General features: G+C 35.0%; 1 protein-coding gene across 4 annotated transcripts in view; it reads right to left on the bottom strand.

Moving 5' to 3' along the window:
* Ranbp3l (RAN binding protein 3 like) overlaps positions 1–4,147 on the bottom strand; it is a 48,158-nt gene extending 44,011 nt beyond the window's left edge. The window contains exon 1 of one of the 4 annotated variants that reach the window (XM_063258073.1): positions 3,461–4,147. In XM_063258073.1, coding sequence (XP_063114143.1) covers positions 3,461–3,551 — 91 coding nt within the window. In that variant the 5' untranslated portion in view covers positions 3,552–4,147. The remainder of the gene's footprint in view (positions 1–3,460) is intronic. The other 3 variants (XM_063258074.1, XM_063258072.1, XM_003470169.4) reach the window with 3 other exon arrangements.
* Positions 4,148–19,413: the final 15,266 nt, after the last annotated feature.

Raw genomic sequence — 19,413 nt, forward strand, 5'->3', positions numbered from 1 at the left:
ATCCCCAGAGAAACAGGGGCCAGACTTCTGTGATACTAACTCTTTTCCTGGGTCTGCAGCCTGGTGATCCTCTGCCTACTCCACTAATATCCTGTGTCACCTGACTTTTACAAGAATTAAATGAAAAAATGTAAAATGAGACCCCTGTAAAATTTTAAAGTCCTGTAAAACATTCATGGTTGTCTGCCTAACACATGAAATGTGTAATGAACTTTGCTGAGACTTTGTAAGCATATACATTAGCAATTATGAATGTGGTCACAAGATAAGTATTATAGATAAATAGATTGAAAATGCTGTAGAAGAAGCTACCAGCAGCAACAAGTGAAGGAAATATATTTTACATAGACAGGAAATCACGACTTAGTCGACTTAATTTAATTACACATTTAGCATTTGACACAATACCTTGTACATAGTTTTACCAAATAATTGTTGAATTCATGACTTGTATCTATGTGATCAGCCAAAAAAAAATATTTTGTGGGTGACTAGGTTTAGTCCAATACTTAGAGCCAACATAAAGCATTTTATTTTATTTTTTTCTTTTTTGGTACCGGGGACTGAACTCATGACCTCACGCTTACAGGCGAGCATTTATGCCGCTGAGCTAAATCCCCAGCCATAAAGCACTTTAGAATGGGGGATGAAGAATTAGAAGATAGGGCCAAGGATTTAACTCAGCAGTTTGAGTGTGCTTGCTTGGTAAGTGCAACATCATGAGTTCAACCCCTTATATCTATATTAAAAAAACAATTAGAATATATGCATGTTTGGAAGCTGGTTGTGGTCTCAGAACAGTTAAAAGTCAATGAATCATCATCCATGTGAGCTAAATAAGAGGGATATAAGATTAGTCTGTCTGGGGAAGGCCAAAGCCATGAACCCAGTGTGCTTCTGGAACAAATTCACAGCCAGACCTCACTCTGTAATGAATGGCACTGCCTCTTTGGACTTTCGTTGAACTTTGCATAATACCAAGGTGCAAATATAGAATAGAGGAAAAATCTGACCGCTGCACTCAATGAGTACTTTAACTTCCAGAAATGGAGTGAATGTAAACCTTTAAATTCCAGTAATTTGAATGCAATTTAACAACATAGCAAACACTACTATTGTCACTTGTCAACTCAAATCTCTTGATGACATTTCTTACAGCAGACATGGCCAGTATGGGCTGCATTAACATGCTTCACAACTGTAGGAATTGTGGTTTACGTGGGCAGATATTTTGAGACTTAGCCACGGGAGAATATGGTTGCTTTCAAAATATTCTAGGCAAAAAGCTTCAGTCTGAGAAAGAAGACCAGACTTTTAGTCTTGTTGGTATTTTGGGAAATATGTCATCATAATGATATTTCCAGGCTTCTCTGAATATGGCCAGTAAAGAAGAGACTGTCAAGACAGCATGCCTTAAATTAAAACAACAGTGAGATATTATTTTCCACTTGTAAAATTAAGAAAGAACTTTTGAAAAGAGTATAATTGAGAAATATCCTTTACTGATAATTGGAGAGTTATTCCAAAAGAAAAACAAAAAAAGTAAAAAGTAAAAAGTGTGCAATCCTTGAACACACAATTCTACATATTGATCTGCATAGATCTATAGTTTAGGCTTAACATGTTATTAATAATAGCAAAAAATAGAAATAAATAAAATATCTACCAATAGGGAATTGCTTAAGGGATTTAGCTGAGTGCATATGAAAGAATCATAAAAATAAGGTTATTTTTTGCACCTACTAGTGTGGGAATTTGTTCATCACGTGTCATTCACTGAAAAAACAGTTTACAGAACACTATGTGAAGAATTTTTTATTTTTATTTTAAAATCTAGCAAAAAATGTTATACTTGTGCTTTGAAAAAAGGCTACTAGAATTATATTCAGAATATTAGTAACAACTATCTTTGGATCATGGAATTACAGGTGAACATTTTACCATATACTTTATGTTCTTTTCATCAAATTTTCTACAATAAATATTGTATCAATTTTGAATATTACAAACAAAATGAACAGCAAGCAAAAAATACCCCCAATAAATTAGGATTGTGTATTATCAGAGGAACAAAACATTTTTTGTTTTGTTATTTTAAAGAGAATAAAACGAAACAAAATAAAACAGAACAGAACATAGCAGGTCAGAACAAAACAATGCAAGCAACACAGGATTTCAAAACAAGACAACAGGAAATCAACAGTGGCTACCATAATGTCTCTTGTTTTCTTCGAAATACTTGTGTGTCTTCGTACACAATGAATTCAAACAAAACAAAACAAAAACCAATCAAAACAAAAGAATGAAAGCATTACACGCCTTCAAAAGCAGACAATAGGACAATCAACAGTGGCTACTATGATGTCTCTTGTTCTCAAGTAAGAGCATTTTGAAGAGTGGTACCTGAACCCTCCTGCATCCCAGGACAGTGGGATCACAGTGATTTATTTGAGCCTTGACAGTACAATGTAGTCTAAAAAGTTAACATTTAACAAAAATTATATCTATACTGTGCTAAGCCTTGTATAGTGTGAAGTCACTTCACAGAGCTCCACACAAATGGAAGATTTTGGTTCATTAGCCACAATGTCCTTGCCACTGAAATCTAAAACTGTCTACAGAAAGATAAATGAAAAGCTCACAGCCTAAATCCATACATAAACAGATCCATCACAGGCTATTAAGGCGACATTAGGAATGTCCAGTAAATCCTTAACCTCTGGGAGGTGACAACGTCATCTGTGGGAGTACCTAAGCTTTCTGACCAATGTCCTTTGCCAGCCCTGACATAGTGGATTGGAGAAATCGTCTAGTCTATTCATGTCAACCATCTGCCACTAATCGATGCAGCTGGCTAGGTAGCAGATTTTAAAATTTAAAAGACTGTTTATGAAAATGGCTGTGAGGTTGGCTAGCTCTGAATGAGTACCCATTAAGTGAAATGTGACCCTTTTCCTGTCCATTTTCTGTTGCTTCTGGACTATAGAGTCAAGAACATATTTATATTTCCCAAATTAACGAGCCAGAAATCCAACAAAAATTAGGCTTAAACTAGGTCCAAAAAATGTGCTCTAATGACAAAACCAGGGCGAGAGCTCCAGGCTAAATTAAAGCTACTCTTGACTAAATCCTTCCTGTAACCAATGCAGCCTTGCTCAGACACATAGCATAAAATATATCAGACTAAAAAACTAACAGTGGCTAGTTTAAACATCTAAGTTTCAAAGGAGTATGCTTTCTTGATAGTCTTTTGATATTTGATAGTCTTTTAAAAATCAATAGTGAATCCAAGTTAACCCATCCTGATGCCTCCCTACTGTACACATTGCTATAAAAAATGAAAGATTACGAAGTGTTTTACAGTCAGAGGGCCCCACAGACACTGCACCAGCCCACCACTCTTCTGGATGTGCAAATGGACAGAAGGTCCCAGAACACAGAACTCATTAGATTGACTCACCTTGCTGTTGCCGGTTCTCCTGCAGCTCCAGTTGACACGTGTACAAACTGGTGAACAGGTGGCTGCTGCCTTTCCTCTGTGTAGCAGACATGGTACTAGCAGCCTGGCTGTGGCTTTACGATTACTACAACATTTCCTTCCCCCAGCCACTCACCTAAAATTGTTCTCAGAAGGCATGCAGAACCACATACTCACATGAGTTGCTGCTGTGCATGTAAAACATTTACTATTCTAGTAAACTTCCAAGTTTTTCCTAGACATGATTCCTGAAATAGATATTTACCAGTGTTACCTCCCTTACATATAAAGATGCCAAGTCATGTGGCAAAACCAAGATTTAGTTCTTCTTTCTCCTCAAAGTAAATTGAAACTGTCCTCCTTTACAGTTTAAGATCCCCCAAAGTAGCTATTTCTAATAGATTATAGTTTTGGCAATGCACAGTGCCTTCCACTGATGTGAAATTCAGTTCCTCCAGTATTTAGAGAGGACTGCTAGAGTTATACATACTCAAAGGAAAACAAATGTTGTGGGGATAAATCAAGGGATTTCTCCCCTGGGCTGAGTTACCCTCTGTGACAGCTGGACATGTACAGCCCTTAAGGGAGGCTGGAAGGAGGAGGAGCAAAGGAGACCAGAAGATTAGCATAAAGAGGCAGGCAAGAAATAGCCTTAGAGTTAGTTTGAATAATAATGACCAAAGCAGGGATTCTAAAGATACCCTGCTGTTACAGTAATTAAGTATCTGACTTTAGCTTCTCTGTCTGTAATTAAAATACAATCTGAAAGTCTTATCCTGTGTGTATGTTCATTTGTACATAAAATCTAAAAGGCACACTAGCACTGGTAATGAGCTCATGGAAATGTACTGCTGAACTTTCGATTTCTGTAAACACCTCTGAGACTTCAGGAGAGGGCAGTTACAGGGCAATCATTCTGCCAAAGCAACTATTTAGAGTTCTGGAAGAAAAATAAACACACAAAGCACTACCTTGCCAGAAACTCATCTCAGTTTTCCCATTAGACTCTATTTCTATTTCTAAGTGATAAGACAAGGCTATTTCTAGTGTTTTCTTCTGCTTGCTATTTCATTACTGTCAAAAAATATAAAACCAAAATATCTTTAACTGAAGTCATGAAGGCTAATAGATCCTGACTATCAAGATTCATAGCTCTTTATAGAGTCAGAAAAGAGGTTTCAGGCAAGACTAAGAAGGAAGGCAGGGTTGTTTAGCTTCAAAATCTGCATCCCACATCTTCCTGTGCGTATTTGGAAATTGGTGCCACACTGGACATCCTGATGAGAAAGGTTTTCTAGAGAGATCTAGGGAGGTGCCCACTTTTTACTTTGAGAAAATCAACAATACACAAACATACTTTAATTTCTGAACCATCTCTAAAATGTATGGTTGTGAGTTGTGTGGTAGCATATGCCTGTAATCTCAGCACACTAGCAGACAGAGACAGGAGGATTGCAATTTTCAACCTAGTTCAAGCAAGTTAGCAAGACACTGTCTCAAAATGAAAGAAAGAAATAAAGAAAGGAAGAAAGAAAGAAAGAAAGAAAGAAAGAAGAAAATAGAGAAACACTGGGGATGCCACTCAGTAAGGAGACGTTGGGTTTAATTTCAGTACAATTAGTTAATTAATTTGCTCTTTTACAATTCTTAAGATTTATTAAAATTAAAAAAATAGTATCTCTACTGGAGTTTTAGGCCCATTAAGGTATGACACTTTAAAAGACTTTTTTTTTTTTTTTGTCTTTTTGTCTTTTTGAGAGGAGTTTCCACTGTGTAATTCAGGCTGGACTTCAGCTCACTTTGTGGCCCAGGCTGGCCTTGAACTCACAATGATCCTCCTGCCTTTGCCCCTTGAGTGCTGCAGTACAACCAGTCCAAGTCCTGTTATTAGAGAACTAGAGTTTCTGCTTTAAATGTCTGATATTCATCTCATCCTTTAAAAAAGCCATGACAGAAAGCTTTTGTTGGTGCTCTCGTTTTTATTACTCATAGGTGGTGTTTTCTTTTACATGCTTCAAAATTATCCTTCAAAAGTGATGAACTAAGGAATTTTTGTAACAAAGAAATCCAAAAGAAAAACATGACTACTAAATCAGCATTGCAGAAAATTCTCAATGGAATCCTAATCAGAGACAGGAATGCCACCAGCACCAAAGAGGCCAAAGAAAAATATACATCTAACTGGGAAAACAGTCAAAGGAAAAAAGGAAAGGAAAAAACTCCATAAAAGCAAAAGACTCAACACTGGAAAAATAATGCAATGACAGGATTCATAAACACCTTGTCAATTATTTTAAATCCTCAAACAAAAGACACAAACTAGAATATTAGATAAAAAAACAAAATGCAACAAAATATTGCCTAGAAGAGACACACCTCATTCAAAAGGAAGTTCCTAGACTAAATGTAAAAGGATGAAAAATGATACTCCACACAATTGGATACCGTAAGCAAGGAAGAATAGCAACTTTATTTTCACACACAGCAGACTTCAAGCCAAATCTGTTAGAAGACACAAAGATGGCCATTATACACTGGAAAAGTGGACAGATAAGCACCAGTATAATTATAGCAGGAATCTTCAACAACCTGCATTCACCATTAGGTCAACCAGACAAAAATTAACAAAGAAATATTGGGATTAAAACACACCACTGAGCAAATGGGTTTAACAGGTAGCTACATAGTATTTCATCTAGCGACCAAAGAATACACATTTTTTTCTCTGCAGCACACAAAACTTTTTCCAAAGTAGATATGTAATAAGAGACCATGAAGCATGCCTAAGTAAATACAAAATGAATGAAGTAATTCACTGCATACTGTCAGATCTTAGTGGAGTGAAGCTAGAAATCAACAGCAAAAGAACTGATAGAAATTAAGCAAACACTTGAAGAGTAAGTAATATATTACTATATAATCAGTGAATCACAGAAGAAATCAAAAGAAAAATTTTAAAAAATTTCTATAGTTAAACAACACTGGAAGCACAACATGCCAAAAAATATGGACACTATGAAAGCAGTTCTAAGAGGGAAGTTTATAGCTATGGATGTACACATTACAGGAACTAAGAAATTTCAAATAAAGAACCTAACAGTGCATCTCCAGGTTCAGAAAAGAAAGAGGAATCCAAATCTGAAATTAATATGAGGAACAAAAACATAAATTTTAAAGCAGAAATTAATGAAACAGAAACTAAAAAATATAAAATATCAATGAATTAAACCTTTGATTCCTTGAAAGTATAAACAAGATTGATAAACTCTTAGCCAAACTTAACAAATAAAGGAAGAAGAAAACCCTTTTCAATGCTATTAGAAATGAAAAAGCCAGAAGTACAACCAACACTATCAAAATCCAGGGGATTCTAAAAAAATCATTTGAAAACTGATATTTCAATCAGAGAACCTAGAAGAAATGGAGAAATTGCTAGATGCTTATGAATTACCAAAATTGAACTAGAAAAACAAGAAAGGTCTAAATATGTCAATAATAGATATCAAAATATAGGCAATAATAAAAACTCTACCAACAAAGAACAGTTCAGGGCCTGATGAATTCACCATAGAAATCTACCAGAATTTCAAGGAAGATCTAATGCCAATATTCCTTAAACTTCAATGAAAATGAAATGAAACTGAGTACTACCAAATTTATTCCTGGAAACTAGCATTTTCCTGATACCAAAACTGGGCAAGGACTGAAGAAAAGAAGAAAGCTACAAGCCAATCTTCTTAATGAAAATGCATGCAAAAACTTCAACAAAATACTGGCAAAAATAATGCACCAAACCATTAAAAAGGCCATATACCATGAACAAGTTGGCTTCATCCAAGGATGCAATGATGCTTCAATGTTCATAAAACAAAAAAATGAAATTTTTTTGAAATTGAAGAGTCCAGCAGAAAATGGCAATAATCCCCTCTTCTAATATAGGTGAGAAGAATATTGTCAAAATGGCCATATTTTCAAAATTGATTTTTAGATTTAATGCAATTCCAATCAAAATGCCAACAATATTTGTCATAAAACTAGAAAAAAAGTCTAGAATTTATATTCAACTGGGGTGGTAAAAGAGAATAGCAAAAACAATTTTAAACAGGAGCAAAGCAAGAAGCATCACAATTCCATATGGCAAGTTATATTACAGAGCTATAGTATCAAAAACCACATGGCACTGTCATAAAACAGATGTGTGGCACAATAGAACAGAACAGAAGATGAGAAACAATCTTAATTACTTTTAGCCACCTGATCTTTGACAAAGGGGTTAAAAAACATACCCTGGAGAAAAGATACTGCCTTAACAAATGGCACTGGGAAAACTGATTACTCACAAGCAAAAAATTGAATCTAGACATATCACTCACCTTGTACTAAAATAAATTCAAAATCAACCTTAGACCTAGCTATTAAAACAAAAATTCTGAATCTACTGAAAGATAAATTAAGTAAAACTGGTGAACATAAGAACAGGCAAGAACTGTCTCCACAGAACCCCGTTTGCACAAGAAACATCACTACCAAGCAACAAATGGCATCACACAAAATTAGAAAGCTTCTGCACAATAGAGGAAACAGACAGTCAAGTGAAGAGATAACCTACTGTATGGAAAATAATTCTTTCCACTTACTGTTTGGACAGCGGCCTAAAAGCTAGAATAATGAAGAACTCAAAAAGAATTAGACTTACTCCAAAAGAAAAGCTCCAACAAAAAAATGAGCAATTAAAACAAACAGATACCTCTCATAAGAAGTACAGATATCCACAAAGTACATGAAAAAAAGTTTAGTATCTTTTATCATTAGAAAAACATAATTTAAAACAACACTGAGATTTTATCTTACTCCAGAAAGAATGATCATCACCACAAACTCAAAAACAATGAATGCTAGTGAAGTTGTGAGCAAAAAGGAAGCAGACTATATTTTTGGTGAGAATGTAAACCAGTACAACCACGACAGATGCCTTGCTCCTTAATGATACTGACTGATGTCATTGTGGATGAGAATCTTGAGTTTCAGGATCTCCCATGATTGCTTTACATGAGTACATATATGTTACAAAGCCCTCATACAGATAAGTTTTTGTGACTGTCCAAACTTGTGCTACTCTAAGTTATTATATGAAAATTTTTAGCTTGTAGAGTTTCCCAGGCAACACAATTCTGATAACGGTTATCTGTAACAGTGTAAAAGACACAGATGGTTATATTACAGATTGTTTTGCTTGAATGCTTGTTCTCCCCCATAGACTCTGGAGGCTACACCGCGTACATAGCACCAAATTGTCTACTTATCAAAAGTCCTTACTACTCTTCAGTTGCTATGATTGATTATTAATTTACTAAAAACTGACATTTTGATCTTATTTCTGAAAAACACTGCCCCATTCCATAAACACTGTATTGGTAATTTAAAATAGTTTTGACTCTTTTGCTATTGAGTCTTAGATTTGGCTACATTCCCTAGAGCTCCCTGTGGAGGTCAAAATAGTCCAAACTCAGGGAAATAGCCTTAGCTTTAGCTCATCAAAGGGCCCACAAGAATGGGCGCTATATTTTTGAGCTTAGGAAATGTTTATAATTTATATCTGAAAAGGTAGGAAAGTTACATTATTATCTTCCTTAGGGTAAAATTTTTCTTATCTTTACTCTAGTCTTTTAACCCAGATGATAACAAAAAAAAAATAAAGCCAAGGCTCAGAAAAATGTGAATTTTAGTTTATCTATTTTGGTGACAGGGAAACTCAGAGTATTTAATTATAGGTCCATAATGCTCACCATCTGGTAGGATTGAATGGTTTTACAGAATCAAAATATGATCCAGAGGTGTATAAAGTAGGTAGGCATCAGAGTCAGTGAGTTCAAGGAAGAACTGAACTTCATCTTCAAAATAAAGCAATTAATCTTGCACCAAATTAAAATTTTATAGTTTCATTTGAATTTGCATTTATAGGAATAAAATTCTAAACTATGTTCTTTGTTATCTCCTTCATACTTTCTTTCCTTCTTGGTTTCTTAGTTCTTTGGTCCCTCCTACTTTCTTTTTTATTCTACTTCTCATTTCATTCATTTCTTTTAATTAGTTGAAGTGTAATATGATTTTGACATATTAAAAATGAAATTGCTTTTATTTGGAATTTGTTTCAAAATAATATTGAAGGAGATATGGAAAGTATAGGTGAACCAAGGTTGGCTATAATTTGATAATTATTAAATATAAGTGATGGGAGTACCATGGGGATTTATTGTTTTATGTGTTTTTGTATATTTCAAAAATTTTTACAAAAGTAGCTTTAAAATATAACTTAAGTAAATATAATTATTCTTAATCTGATTGAAATGGGTAAAATAAGCACCATATTCTCGATTTATTTATTTTTTATGTGTATGTGGTACCAGGGATCAAACTCATGACCTCACACTTGCCAGGCAGATGCTTATGCTACTAACCTAAATCCACAGTCTAGATTTATTAAAGTATGATAAGAAATTCTTCAAATTTCTTTTCCTATGCAGTTTTTTACTCTATTTACTATATGATACAAGCAAGGATAGCAAATGTCAACACTAGTATAGAGCATGGGAACATGTTTATATACAAACAAATGAAGCCCACATAAATTCTCAACCATTTGTTGTCAGTAGGGATACATGACCATCAAATTCAGAGGCCTCCATGGCTGATCCTCATGTGAAAGTGATGCATTCCTTTGAAGGGAATCAGTTGTTTTCCTTTTCAACTATATGAACATTCCTTTCTACATTATTTATCAACGCTATTTCTAATATATTATTAGGCTGTGCTTTATTTGGGCTGCTATAAAAAACTACTATAGACTGGGTAGCTTAAGTAACAGGAATTTATTCCTAACATTTCTGGATGCTGGAAGGTTCTGATCAAGATGGCAAAATAGTCAGATAAGGGATCTCTTTTCTACATTCTCGCCAGGCATAAAGGAGAGGTCTCTGAAATCCCTTTCATAACAGCACTAATTCCATTCAGGAGGGCTCTACTCTTGCAGTCTAATTACTATCTCAAAGCCGCGACTCCTATACCACCATAGGATTTCATCACACACACACACACACACACACACACACACACACTCTCTCTCTCTCTCTCTCTCTCTCTCTCTCGCTCTTTCTCTCTCTCTCTCACCTACTCTCTTGGCTTTGGCAACAGGCATGTGAAGATCAGGTGTTATAGCTCTCAGACATTGATCTTCAGCTTTAAATAGCAACAGCACCTAGTCAGCTGTAGGGAAAATTCTAGGATAGTCTGGAGCTTTCTGAGAAGTTGTACCGATACCAGGGCCATTGCTCATTTCCAAATCCACTCAAATGATATGAAATGTTATACCATGAGAAAAATATGTTAAAATATAAATATTACATTAGAAAGTTTCATTTATGTATCTGCCATCATGGACGAGAAATTATATGAACATAACAGAATATAAAAATGAGATGTAAGCTGAACAGTAAAAGTAGAATAAACTAGGGTAAGAGAAGAAATCTAGAATGAATAAATATAAACAACAAGGACAATTGTTACATAGTAATGAAAGCAATCTGTGCTGTGGTCAGGGTTTACAAGGAAAAAAATACAGGACACATAATTTGTAGGATCATTTTATAATATTCACCCAAAGAGTCAAATATAAAAGAATATGGGAAATCTATCCACACACTAGAGATCCAAAGAATCCAGCTGAAGGCCTAGATCCCATGGTAATGTCCTGCATAAGGCCAGCTAAAGGTCCAGAGCTATGGTAATGTCCTCCACAAGTCCAGCTGGAGGTCTAGAGCCCATGACAATGTCTCATAAGTCTGTATCAAGGTTCTGCACTGGGAAAGTCCAAAAGTCAATGGTGAAAGCTAGAAAGTCTGTGCCAATGCGATCAAGGATCTGTGTCAGCAGGCTGAGAGATCTGCACTGGAACCAGGAAGTGATGCTCAAAGTAAGGACCAGAGCTGCCCAGAAAAGAACTGTAGCCATCCCCAGAAACAGTGAAGTCCTGAGTTCCTCCAGTGATGACACAGCTGAGTTTATATGAGGAAAACCAGCGTGACTATCTTCTTCAGGAGAATCAGCAGCACACCATCTTCCCCTCTAGTTATCCTTTTATGCTATTGGCAACAGTTTAGATGATTCACTTTAGATGGGTGTTATAAGTTGACCATTAGTTAATCCACTATCTTGTGTATGTGTTCATGTGTGAATATGAGTGTGTGTGAAATACTAGTGTATATCTGTAGGATAAGGCCTAAAAATTTCTCTTTTAGAAATATGCATTACTTGCCTGGGGAAAGCTTTTAAACACAGACTAAAAAGAGATGCAGAGCTGAAGTACCTTAATATTCCTCTCTTCTTAACCACCGAAGTGTGGAGAGAGACTGGTAATTGAAGGATCCCTTCAGGCCATCTGACTGCGTCAGCCAGGTCTGTGAATCCAAAAGTGAAATATATCAACACAGCTTCACACAAGTACATGGCCAGCCTTCAGAAGACTGCTGGGAAAATGACTCACACAGCTGCAGTGAAAAATTATACTTATTCCTCACAATAATCAATCTAAATTTTTACTCACAAACATGAATGATTCTTGCAAGAGCAGCAAATTTTTGAGGAAAATGAATAGTAAAAAAAGGAAAAGGATCAGATGAGCAAACATGTCTGATGACCCTGAAGTGAATAGGAAAGTGGAGAGAACTTTTTAAAAAAAATTTCATTTAGTCAAAAGGGAAAGAATATTGTACCCATAAGTAAATATTGTTATGCAAAATGAGCTATCAGTACATTAGAAAGCTCTTAGACAGAAGTGAAATGACCCAAAATTTCAACTTGCTAAAACATTGAGCTGAATGACAAACATGATTAAAGAAAAAATCAGTCATATAAAAAAATTAAGAAAATCCCAAGGGATATAGAAGGGTAGAAACAGGAAAAAGTGTGTATAAGAAATAATGGAAAACCAAATAATTGGTTCTGAAGCCCCCAAATTGCACATTTAAATTCATTTTTCCAAGACTTTAATAAATTTGCAGTGGTTTCTTTCTTTCACTCCATGGTGGCACTGATAATTTTCCTCTTAGCTTTACTGCTGGTATCACTGAATTTCTTTGGTGCCATGTTTATATTTTATACAAATCAAGTGCAAAATAAACAAACAAAAAGCACAGTAACAAATGTTTTAATCACTAACACAAGTGTTTTATGTTGTCTGGACAAGATTAATGTGACCCCTTTGTGTCCACAGCAAACATGACTCACTCTTGGCCTGAACAGGGTTTTTCACGTTGGATTTTAGGTTCAACTATCAAAGTTATGAACACCAAGTAGATTTTTTCTGAACTTTGCTGTTCAAGTAGGGAAAAGTTGAACTAGTAAGTGTTTAAATTTAAAATACTTGTTACTGTAAAAGATACCTTGCTGTTAATGGCCCCAAATATTTCCCCTTACCCCACACTTACCCCATCATCCTTGCCACTTTCTGAATCTGTTCCACAAGTCCTTTTTCAGCAACGTCTTTATGAGGTATGATCAAACATACAGTGAACGTTGCTGCAGAATGCCATCCAAGAGAAAGGCAGGCTCATAAAAACATTACAGTGTGTCTTCCTCCACCTTGTTCATCAGATCTGGCACCAGGGGGCTTCTGGCTCCTCTCCAAAGTCAAAAGACGAACATTTTTAATGGTTTTAAGGACAGTGAATCAGCCATGGCAGTGCTGTCTAAAATAAAGACATTCACAAAATTACTTGTAGAGCTGATCCAGAAAGTAGCAAGGTTGATTGGATATGTGTTCAAAATGAGGGAAAGTATTTTGAGGGGATGACTGTCAATGTATCTTATATTGTAGCAATGCTTTAAAATTCAAATTTTCACTACATATTTTAATCACATCTCATAGATGGCCTGTCCAACATCCATGTCCTCTTTATTCCTGCTAAGATAATCTCTATTTTGTTCAGTGGAAATGTCCTCAAGGGAGGTAACCCAGCCAGTCAAGTCAGTAATGATCATCTTTTTTTGACAGTCTTACTCTGCAGTTCAGGCTGGCCTTGAGCTCACTTTGTAGCCCAGGCTGGTCTCAAACTTGCAATGATGCTCCTGCTTCAAATTCCAGAGTGCTGAGATTTCAGACGTGTGCACCACACCTGATTCTGTAATGATTATCCTATCCCATTATGTAAATGATTGGTATAGGGGAGGCTATGAAATATTTTAAGCATTTAAATGTAAAAGAAAACTGCCCAGTGAACTTGGGGAAATGTTTTTATCATGATAGAGAAAGCGAAAGGAACAAGAGGGAGAAGAGAAAGAGTAGGAGGAGAATAGGGTGAAGGAGGAAAAAGGGGAGGAAGAGAGGAAGAAGTGAGGAGGGTCTCTCTAAAAATGTGTCTAAGCTTTGAATGAGATTGTGTAAGAATATGATGTTGAGTTAGGATGGATATTAGACAGCCCTAGGAAATGTATGTATTGAGGACAATGAGGCAGATGGTTTTTTGGGGAGAGTGTTAAACCATTACATTATCTACCTCTGGAATCCTGATGTGAGATTGGTGTGATTATTGTAGCACATGCTGTATTGCCAATACTCTGTATGTGTATTGGTGTAAGTTTCAAGGGTAATCATTGTAGAATACCCTGCTTCTTTCAGTCAAAATCATTCTACATTGCTCCTTTGGCTGTATGCTTTGAGTCTGACAATGGGTCTATTTCTAGGCTCTGCTCTTTTGGACTATATGACCTTGGGAAAGTTATTTAACATCTTTGAAGCTATTTCATCATATTCAAAAAGGGAGTAGGTAATAATATGACTTACCATATGCATTTGCAATGAGGATTAAATAAGATAGCACAGCATTTAACACATGTAATAGCTAAATAAAACATGTGAAATGTAATGATAAGAATAGACTAAAAAGAGGATGATGAAATAGAATCTATTTTAAAGAAAGATGCTCCATGACTTGGTAAATTATTAGATGTAAAGGAGTGAGAGGTTTTTTTTTCACATGATTATGGGATTTAAGGTACTATGATTTTTTTAATTCATAGTTTACTTAGAAATTTTTTACATTAACTTCTATTATTAGAGAATTTCAAGTTATCTTTGTGTTATTATTTTCTGGTTAAATTATACTGTGCTCAGTGTTATTGGTTTAGAGAGAATGTTCCCAAATGCCTCATGTATTCAGAGGTGAGGGCTTTGGAAAGTGATTGCATTATGAGAACACTGTACTCGTCAGTGGGTTAATCCCCTGATTCTTTCAGTGGATTGAATGTGCTGTTAGGAGGTGGGGCATGATTAGAAGAGGTGGGTCCCAGTGACAAAACCCGGAAGAGAAGCCCAGCATGATGGCTCATGCCTGTAATCCCAGCACTTGGGAAGCTGACACAGGAGGATCACTGGGAGTTCTACACTAGCCTGGGCTACAAAGTGGGCTCAAGGCCAGCCTGAACTGCATAGAGACACCCTGTCTCAAAAAGACAAAAAAAAAAAAAAAAAAAAAAGACCTGAAACAGAATATGTTCTCTCCTGTCACTCTCTACTTCCTCGCAGCCATGATATAAGCAGCTTTGCTCTGCCAGACCCTTCTACCAGAACTTTCTACCATGCCATTTCTACATTTGAACCACAGACTGAAATTTCTGAAACTATAAGCCAACGTAAACCTCTCCTATTTTTTTAGAGACACCAATTATTATGACTCTTTGATGAAAATGACTGAGATTTTAATCCTTTGAAATTTTTGTGATTTGAAGTGGGGAATATGTTCAGTTTGGATAATGTTCTCTGTATACTTAGAAAGAATGTGTTTCTAGTTATAAAACATTTAACGTACCTTGAAACTTGAACAACTGCTTCTAAGATAATAATACGTAATTTATTAACTAGTGATTTCTTACAGTTTTTTTAAAAATTCCGTGTTATTTTTACTGTTTTTCCACTTTTCTTTTTCTCTAAAAAAGTACCTTGTACTTAAATGATCTCTAGATTACTTATAATAACTAATACAATATAAATGCTATATAAATATACTATATTTAAAAGAATGACAAAAATAATACAAGAAAATAATATGTACATATTCAATATATATTCACATAAGGGCATATTTTCAGTCTTCACTTGGTTGAATTAGCAGATACAAAATCTACACATACAGGTTGGCAAAGGGCCAACCACATGCTCAAAATATAGTTCTAGCCTAATAAAAAGTGTGATTACCCTAGGTTTTTTCATGGAAAGAATGATTTAACAAAAGAAAGAGCACAGTGAATGAAAACCGCAGAGGCATCTCTGGTGGCTACAAATCCCTACACCAGTGGCCGTTATGTACATATTAGGAGGAGGCAAGGAGATTAATAGAAAGGTCAGAGTAAAATAGTGTGTTACTATTACCAAAGTGTGTGCTGTTTCCACAGTTAAGTCAAGGAGGAAGAGGAAATAGAAAAAAATGAGTTATTTCTTTTGGTATTTCCCCAGTAGAACCATAATAAAATAACCAATTTGTGGTATGTTTAGAAGATTGTGCTCCAAATTAGAATTTTTTCCACTGTTTTCCATGATTAGGAAACAAACTTGAAGGAACACATCTCTTTTTGAAAACTCATTTGAAAAATACAATAGATCTCCTTAAATAAATGGTAGACACCAAAATAAAAGAAATAATGAAGTAAAAATGACTTCAAAGGCAAGATGGGCTTAATATTATTAAAAGAGACCAAAATCATGGAAGTGGAAAAGTCCAGAAGTCAGACAGGCATACTGGAATCTGACCTTCACCACTTCCTGGGTGTTGACGAATCTGACCTTTACCACTTCCTGGGTGTTTGACTGTGGACAATTTGAACTTGTAAGTTTCTGTTCCTGAATTGCATGAAATGAGTACAATATTGTATTTATACAGTTATACTCTACACTGGGCAAGGTAAACACACCTACCTCTGCACATAATTTCAATGGTTACACACTATCATCTTTCCATTTGTAATAAGTACTGGCTTTGAAATTATATGTAAGCATATAATTAAATATACTAAAAGCATATATACATACATGAAAACAAACATGTGCATATATATTCTCCTTGAAGATTCTACATAATTCATGTAGAAATGCTACATCAGGGTTAGAGGACTTGGCCTGTGTGGTAAATTGAAAAACAGTTATTAAGAGTGTTGGATTAGCTCAGATGTTTTGTGATTCACAGTCAATCTGTTCTGATTTTGTTTACAATGACTCATTTTTCCAGAGAGTAAACACTTTAAGGAAAACGGAGATTCTGATGCACTTAACTTGAGGTCTTGGATTGTAGGAACTTGAGAGAGATGACACAAAGATTCTCTGAGCACAGGCAACTGGTCCAATTGAACTTTAGGGTGGAGCACACAGACTGACCCATCACAAAGGACAAATGCATTTTGCCTGAAGAATGTATTCATGAAATCACATTCAAGACTTTGTCTTAGTCAAACTTCCGGAATTTACATCCAAATTTATAGAATTTGTGTTGATACAGCAAAGCCAAGAACACTTTGTACAATTTTTCTTTGATGAAATATTTTTTAAATCTGCATAAACATCAAACAAGAAAGAAATGAACTTCATTTTCCTAGCTTTCTTCACACTTCCATTTTCTTTGAATGGAACCTTTTTAGAAAGCTTTGTGACTGAGAGAGAGCTAGCTTTTCAGCTGTGGGAATTTTCCAGTTACATGAGAAAGCTTTGTGGTAAACTACCTCCACTGTTGCTTGTTAAGGGAAAAAAAGTAGCAAGAGAAAAGAAAAAAAAAAAAAGAGAATATTAGCAATGATAATTCCTCCAGAAAACAGATACTTTTGCTCTTTTCCTTGACTGGATTTTTACAGATTATTAACAGTGTTTAAGATTATAAATAATTTATAAAATTCAAAATAAAATATGATTAAGAATCATGCAAAACATAAAAGATGCTAAATAAATGTGAAAGAAGTATCCAGATAGCTATCTGGTCTGAACTGGAGGAGAAACCCAACAGGAGCTGATCACAAGTTGTACATACAGTCATTGTTTGACAGCCCAGCAGGTCACAGACCTAATCAGTGACAAGCAGAATTATCTGCAGTGAGTTTCAAAGAGTCATCCATGCTTGGCATGAGAAATAACTTTTTTTTCAAAATTACTGTATTTCTTAAAAATTATAAATATGTTACAGGGTGATAATTCCATAGATTCATATAATGTATAATGATCAAATCAGAAATTGGCATTTCTATCTCCTTAAACAATTATCATTTCGTTGTGTTAGGAACTTTCAAACCTCTGTTTGTACAAAAATAGATAATAATTGTAGCCACCCTTCTACACTGCAGAACACCAGTAGTTACTCCTTGGTCTAACTGTATTTTATTCAGTCTCCCTCTATCTCTCTCTTCATAACCCTTCCTAGTCTCTTGTGACCACTATCCTCTCTACTTCAAAAAAATTAAAATTTTATTGCTTTCAAATATAGATAAGAACATATAGTATTTGTCTTTTTGTACCTGGCTTAGGGAAGAAATATTGCTATCATCAATTTGTCTGTCTATCCATCTAGCTATCTATACATTGTATCTACCTATTTTTTTCATCCCCGTCTCCTCAAAGTCTATCTTTTATGTTTTTCCTTTTCTGGTACTGGGGATTGAACCCAGGGTCTCAGCAGTTAGGCAGGCACTGTATCACTGAGCTATATTCTCAACCCCCTTTTATTACTTTGCTCTATTTATTTTGGTTGTTTCTCATATAAGAGAAACCTGAGATAGTTAATCTTTTATGTCTGATTAACTTAACTTAGGCTAGGATGGTTTCAAAATGCATCTACTTTCCCACAGAAATTTATCCTTCTTTATGACCAAGTAGTATTCATATATATGTATAACACATTATCTTTATTTATTTATTAATTTTTTAAGGAATTAGAATTGTGGGGGTAGAGTCAAGTATGTAAGTGAAAACTGTGTAAAACTTTTTTGGCTTATTAACAATATTATCTACTCTATAGTAGTTGCTTTCAAGTTTGTAGAATACATCTTTAACTGATTACAGTCAACCTTGACATGGCATTCAGATATGCTGGAACAACCTCAAGTAACATCCTTCTCTTTCTTCCTCTTGGTAGTAGTGTAATGGTTCACTTTTACAGATGTTACAAATCCTACACTACACTACTGTTTTCATTTCAAAATTGTATTTAAGATTAAAATTGACTTCTATTTAAAAAGGAAACCATTCTTCTAGCTTTACCCACACAGATACCATTCTCTTTGCTCTGCATTTCTTTTTATTTGTTTGCTTGTTTGTAGTTTTTAAAATTTAATTTTAAAAGACATAAAAGAGAGCAATGAAATGAATTGAAACAAAACTATGTAAAACTTTTAAGTAAAAATAAATATTTTCTTTTTTTGAAGCATATTTTAGACAAAATTTTTAAACCTCATTTTGAGTTTAAAACTAAGCAAATATTTTTTATTTTAATATTGGGTTTTTTGATACCTAGAATATTTTGAATTTTAAAGACACTTAGCGTCTAAATTCCAAAAAGCTTACAGAAAATAACACAGTGCCCTTGAATTGTCTAACAAAACATGGCAAAAATTTGGTTGCATAATTGTTTCAGGTGAGCTATTGTGCTCCAAGCAGTTCTGTGTGTCCTTAATTTGAGAAGCTAAATTGTGGAGTTCAGAGTCAGCTTGATGTTAAGCTTTTAGCCAAAAAACAGTCATCAAAGACATTTCCCAGCTGGGAAACTGTTCTTAGATGGTTTCATGAATGGATCAGAACAATCCTTGTAACACTCCTATGGCGGGAAAGATTGTCCAAGAAAACAATCTGACACCAGAGCATGTGCACATTCTTAAAAGGATTCAGGACCTGCTGGATTAAGCCAGAGGCC

This window comes from Cavia porcellus, unplaced genomic scaffold (assembly GCF_034190915.1).
Source record: "Cavia porcellus strain 051 isolate PalLab524CR breed Dunkin Hartley unplaced genomic scaffold, mCavPor4.1 scaffold_11, whole genome shotgun sequence".
In the NCBI taxonomy this organism is placed as follows: domain Eukaryota; kingdom Metazoa; phylum Chordata; class Mammalia; order Rodentia; family Caviidae; genus Cavia; species Cavia porcellus.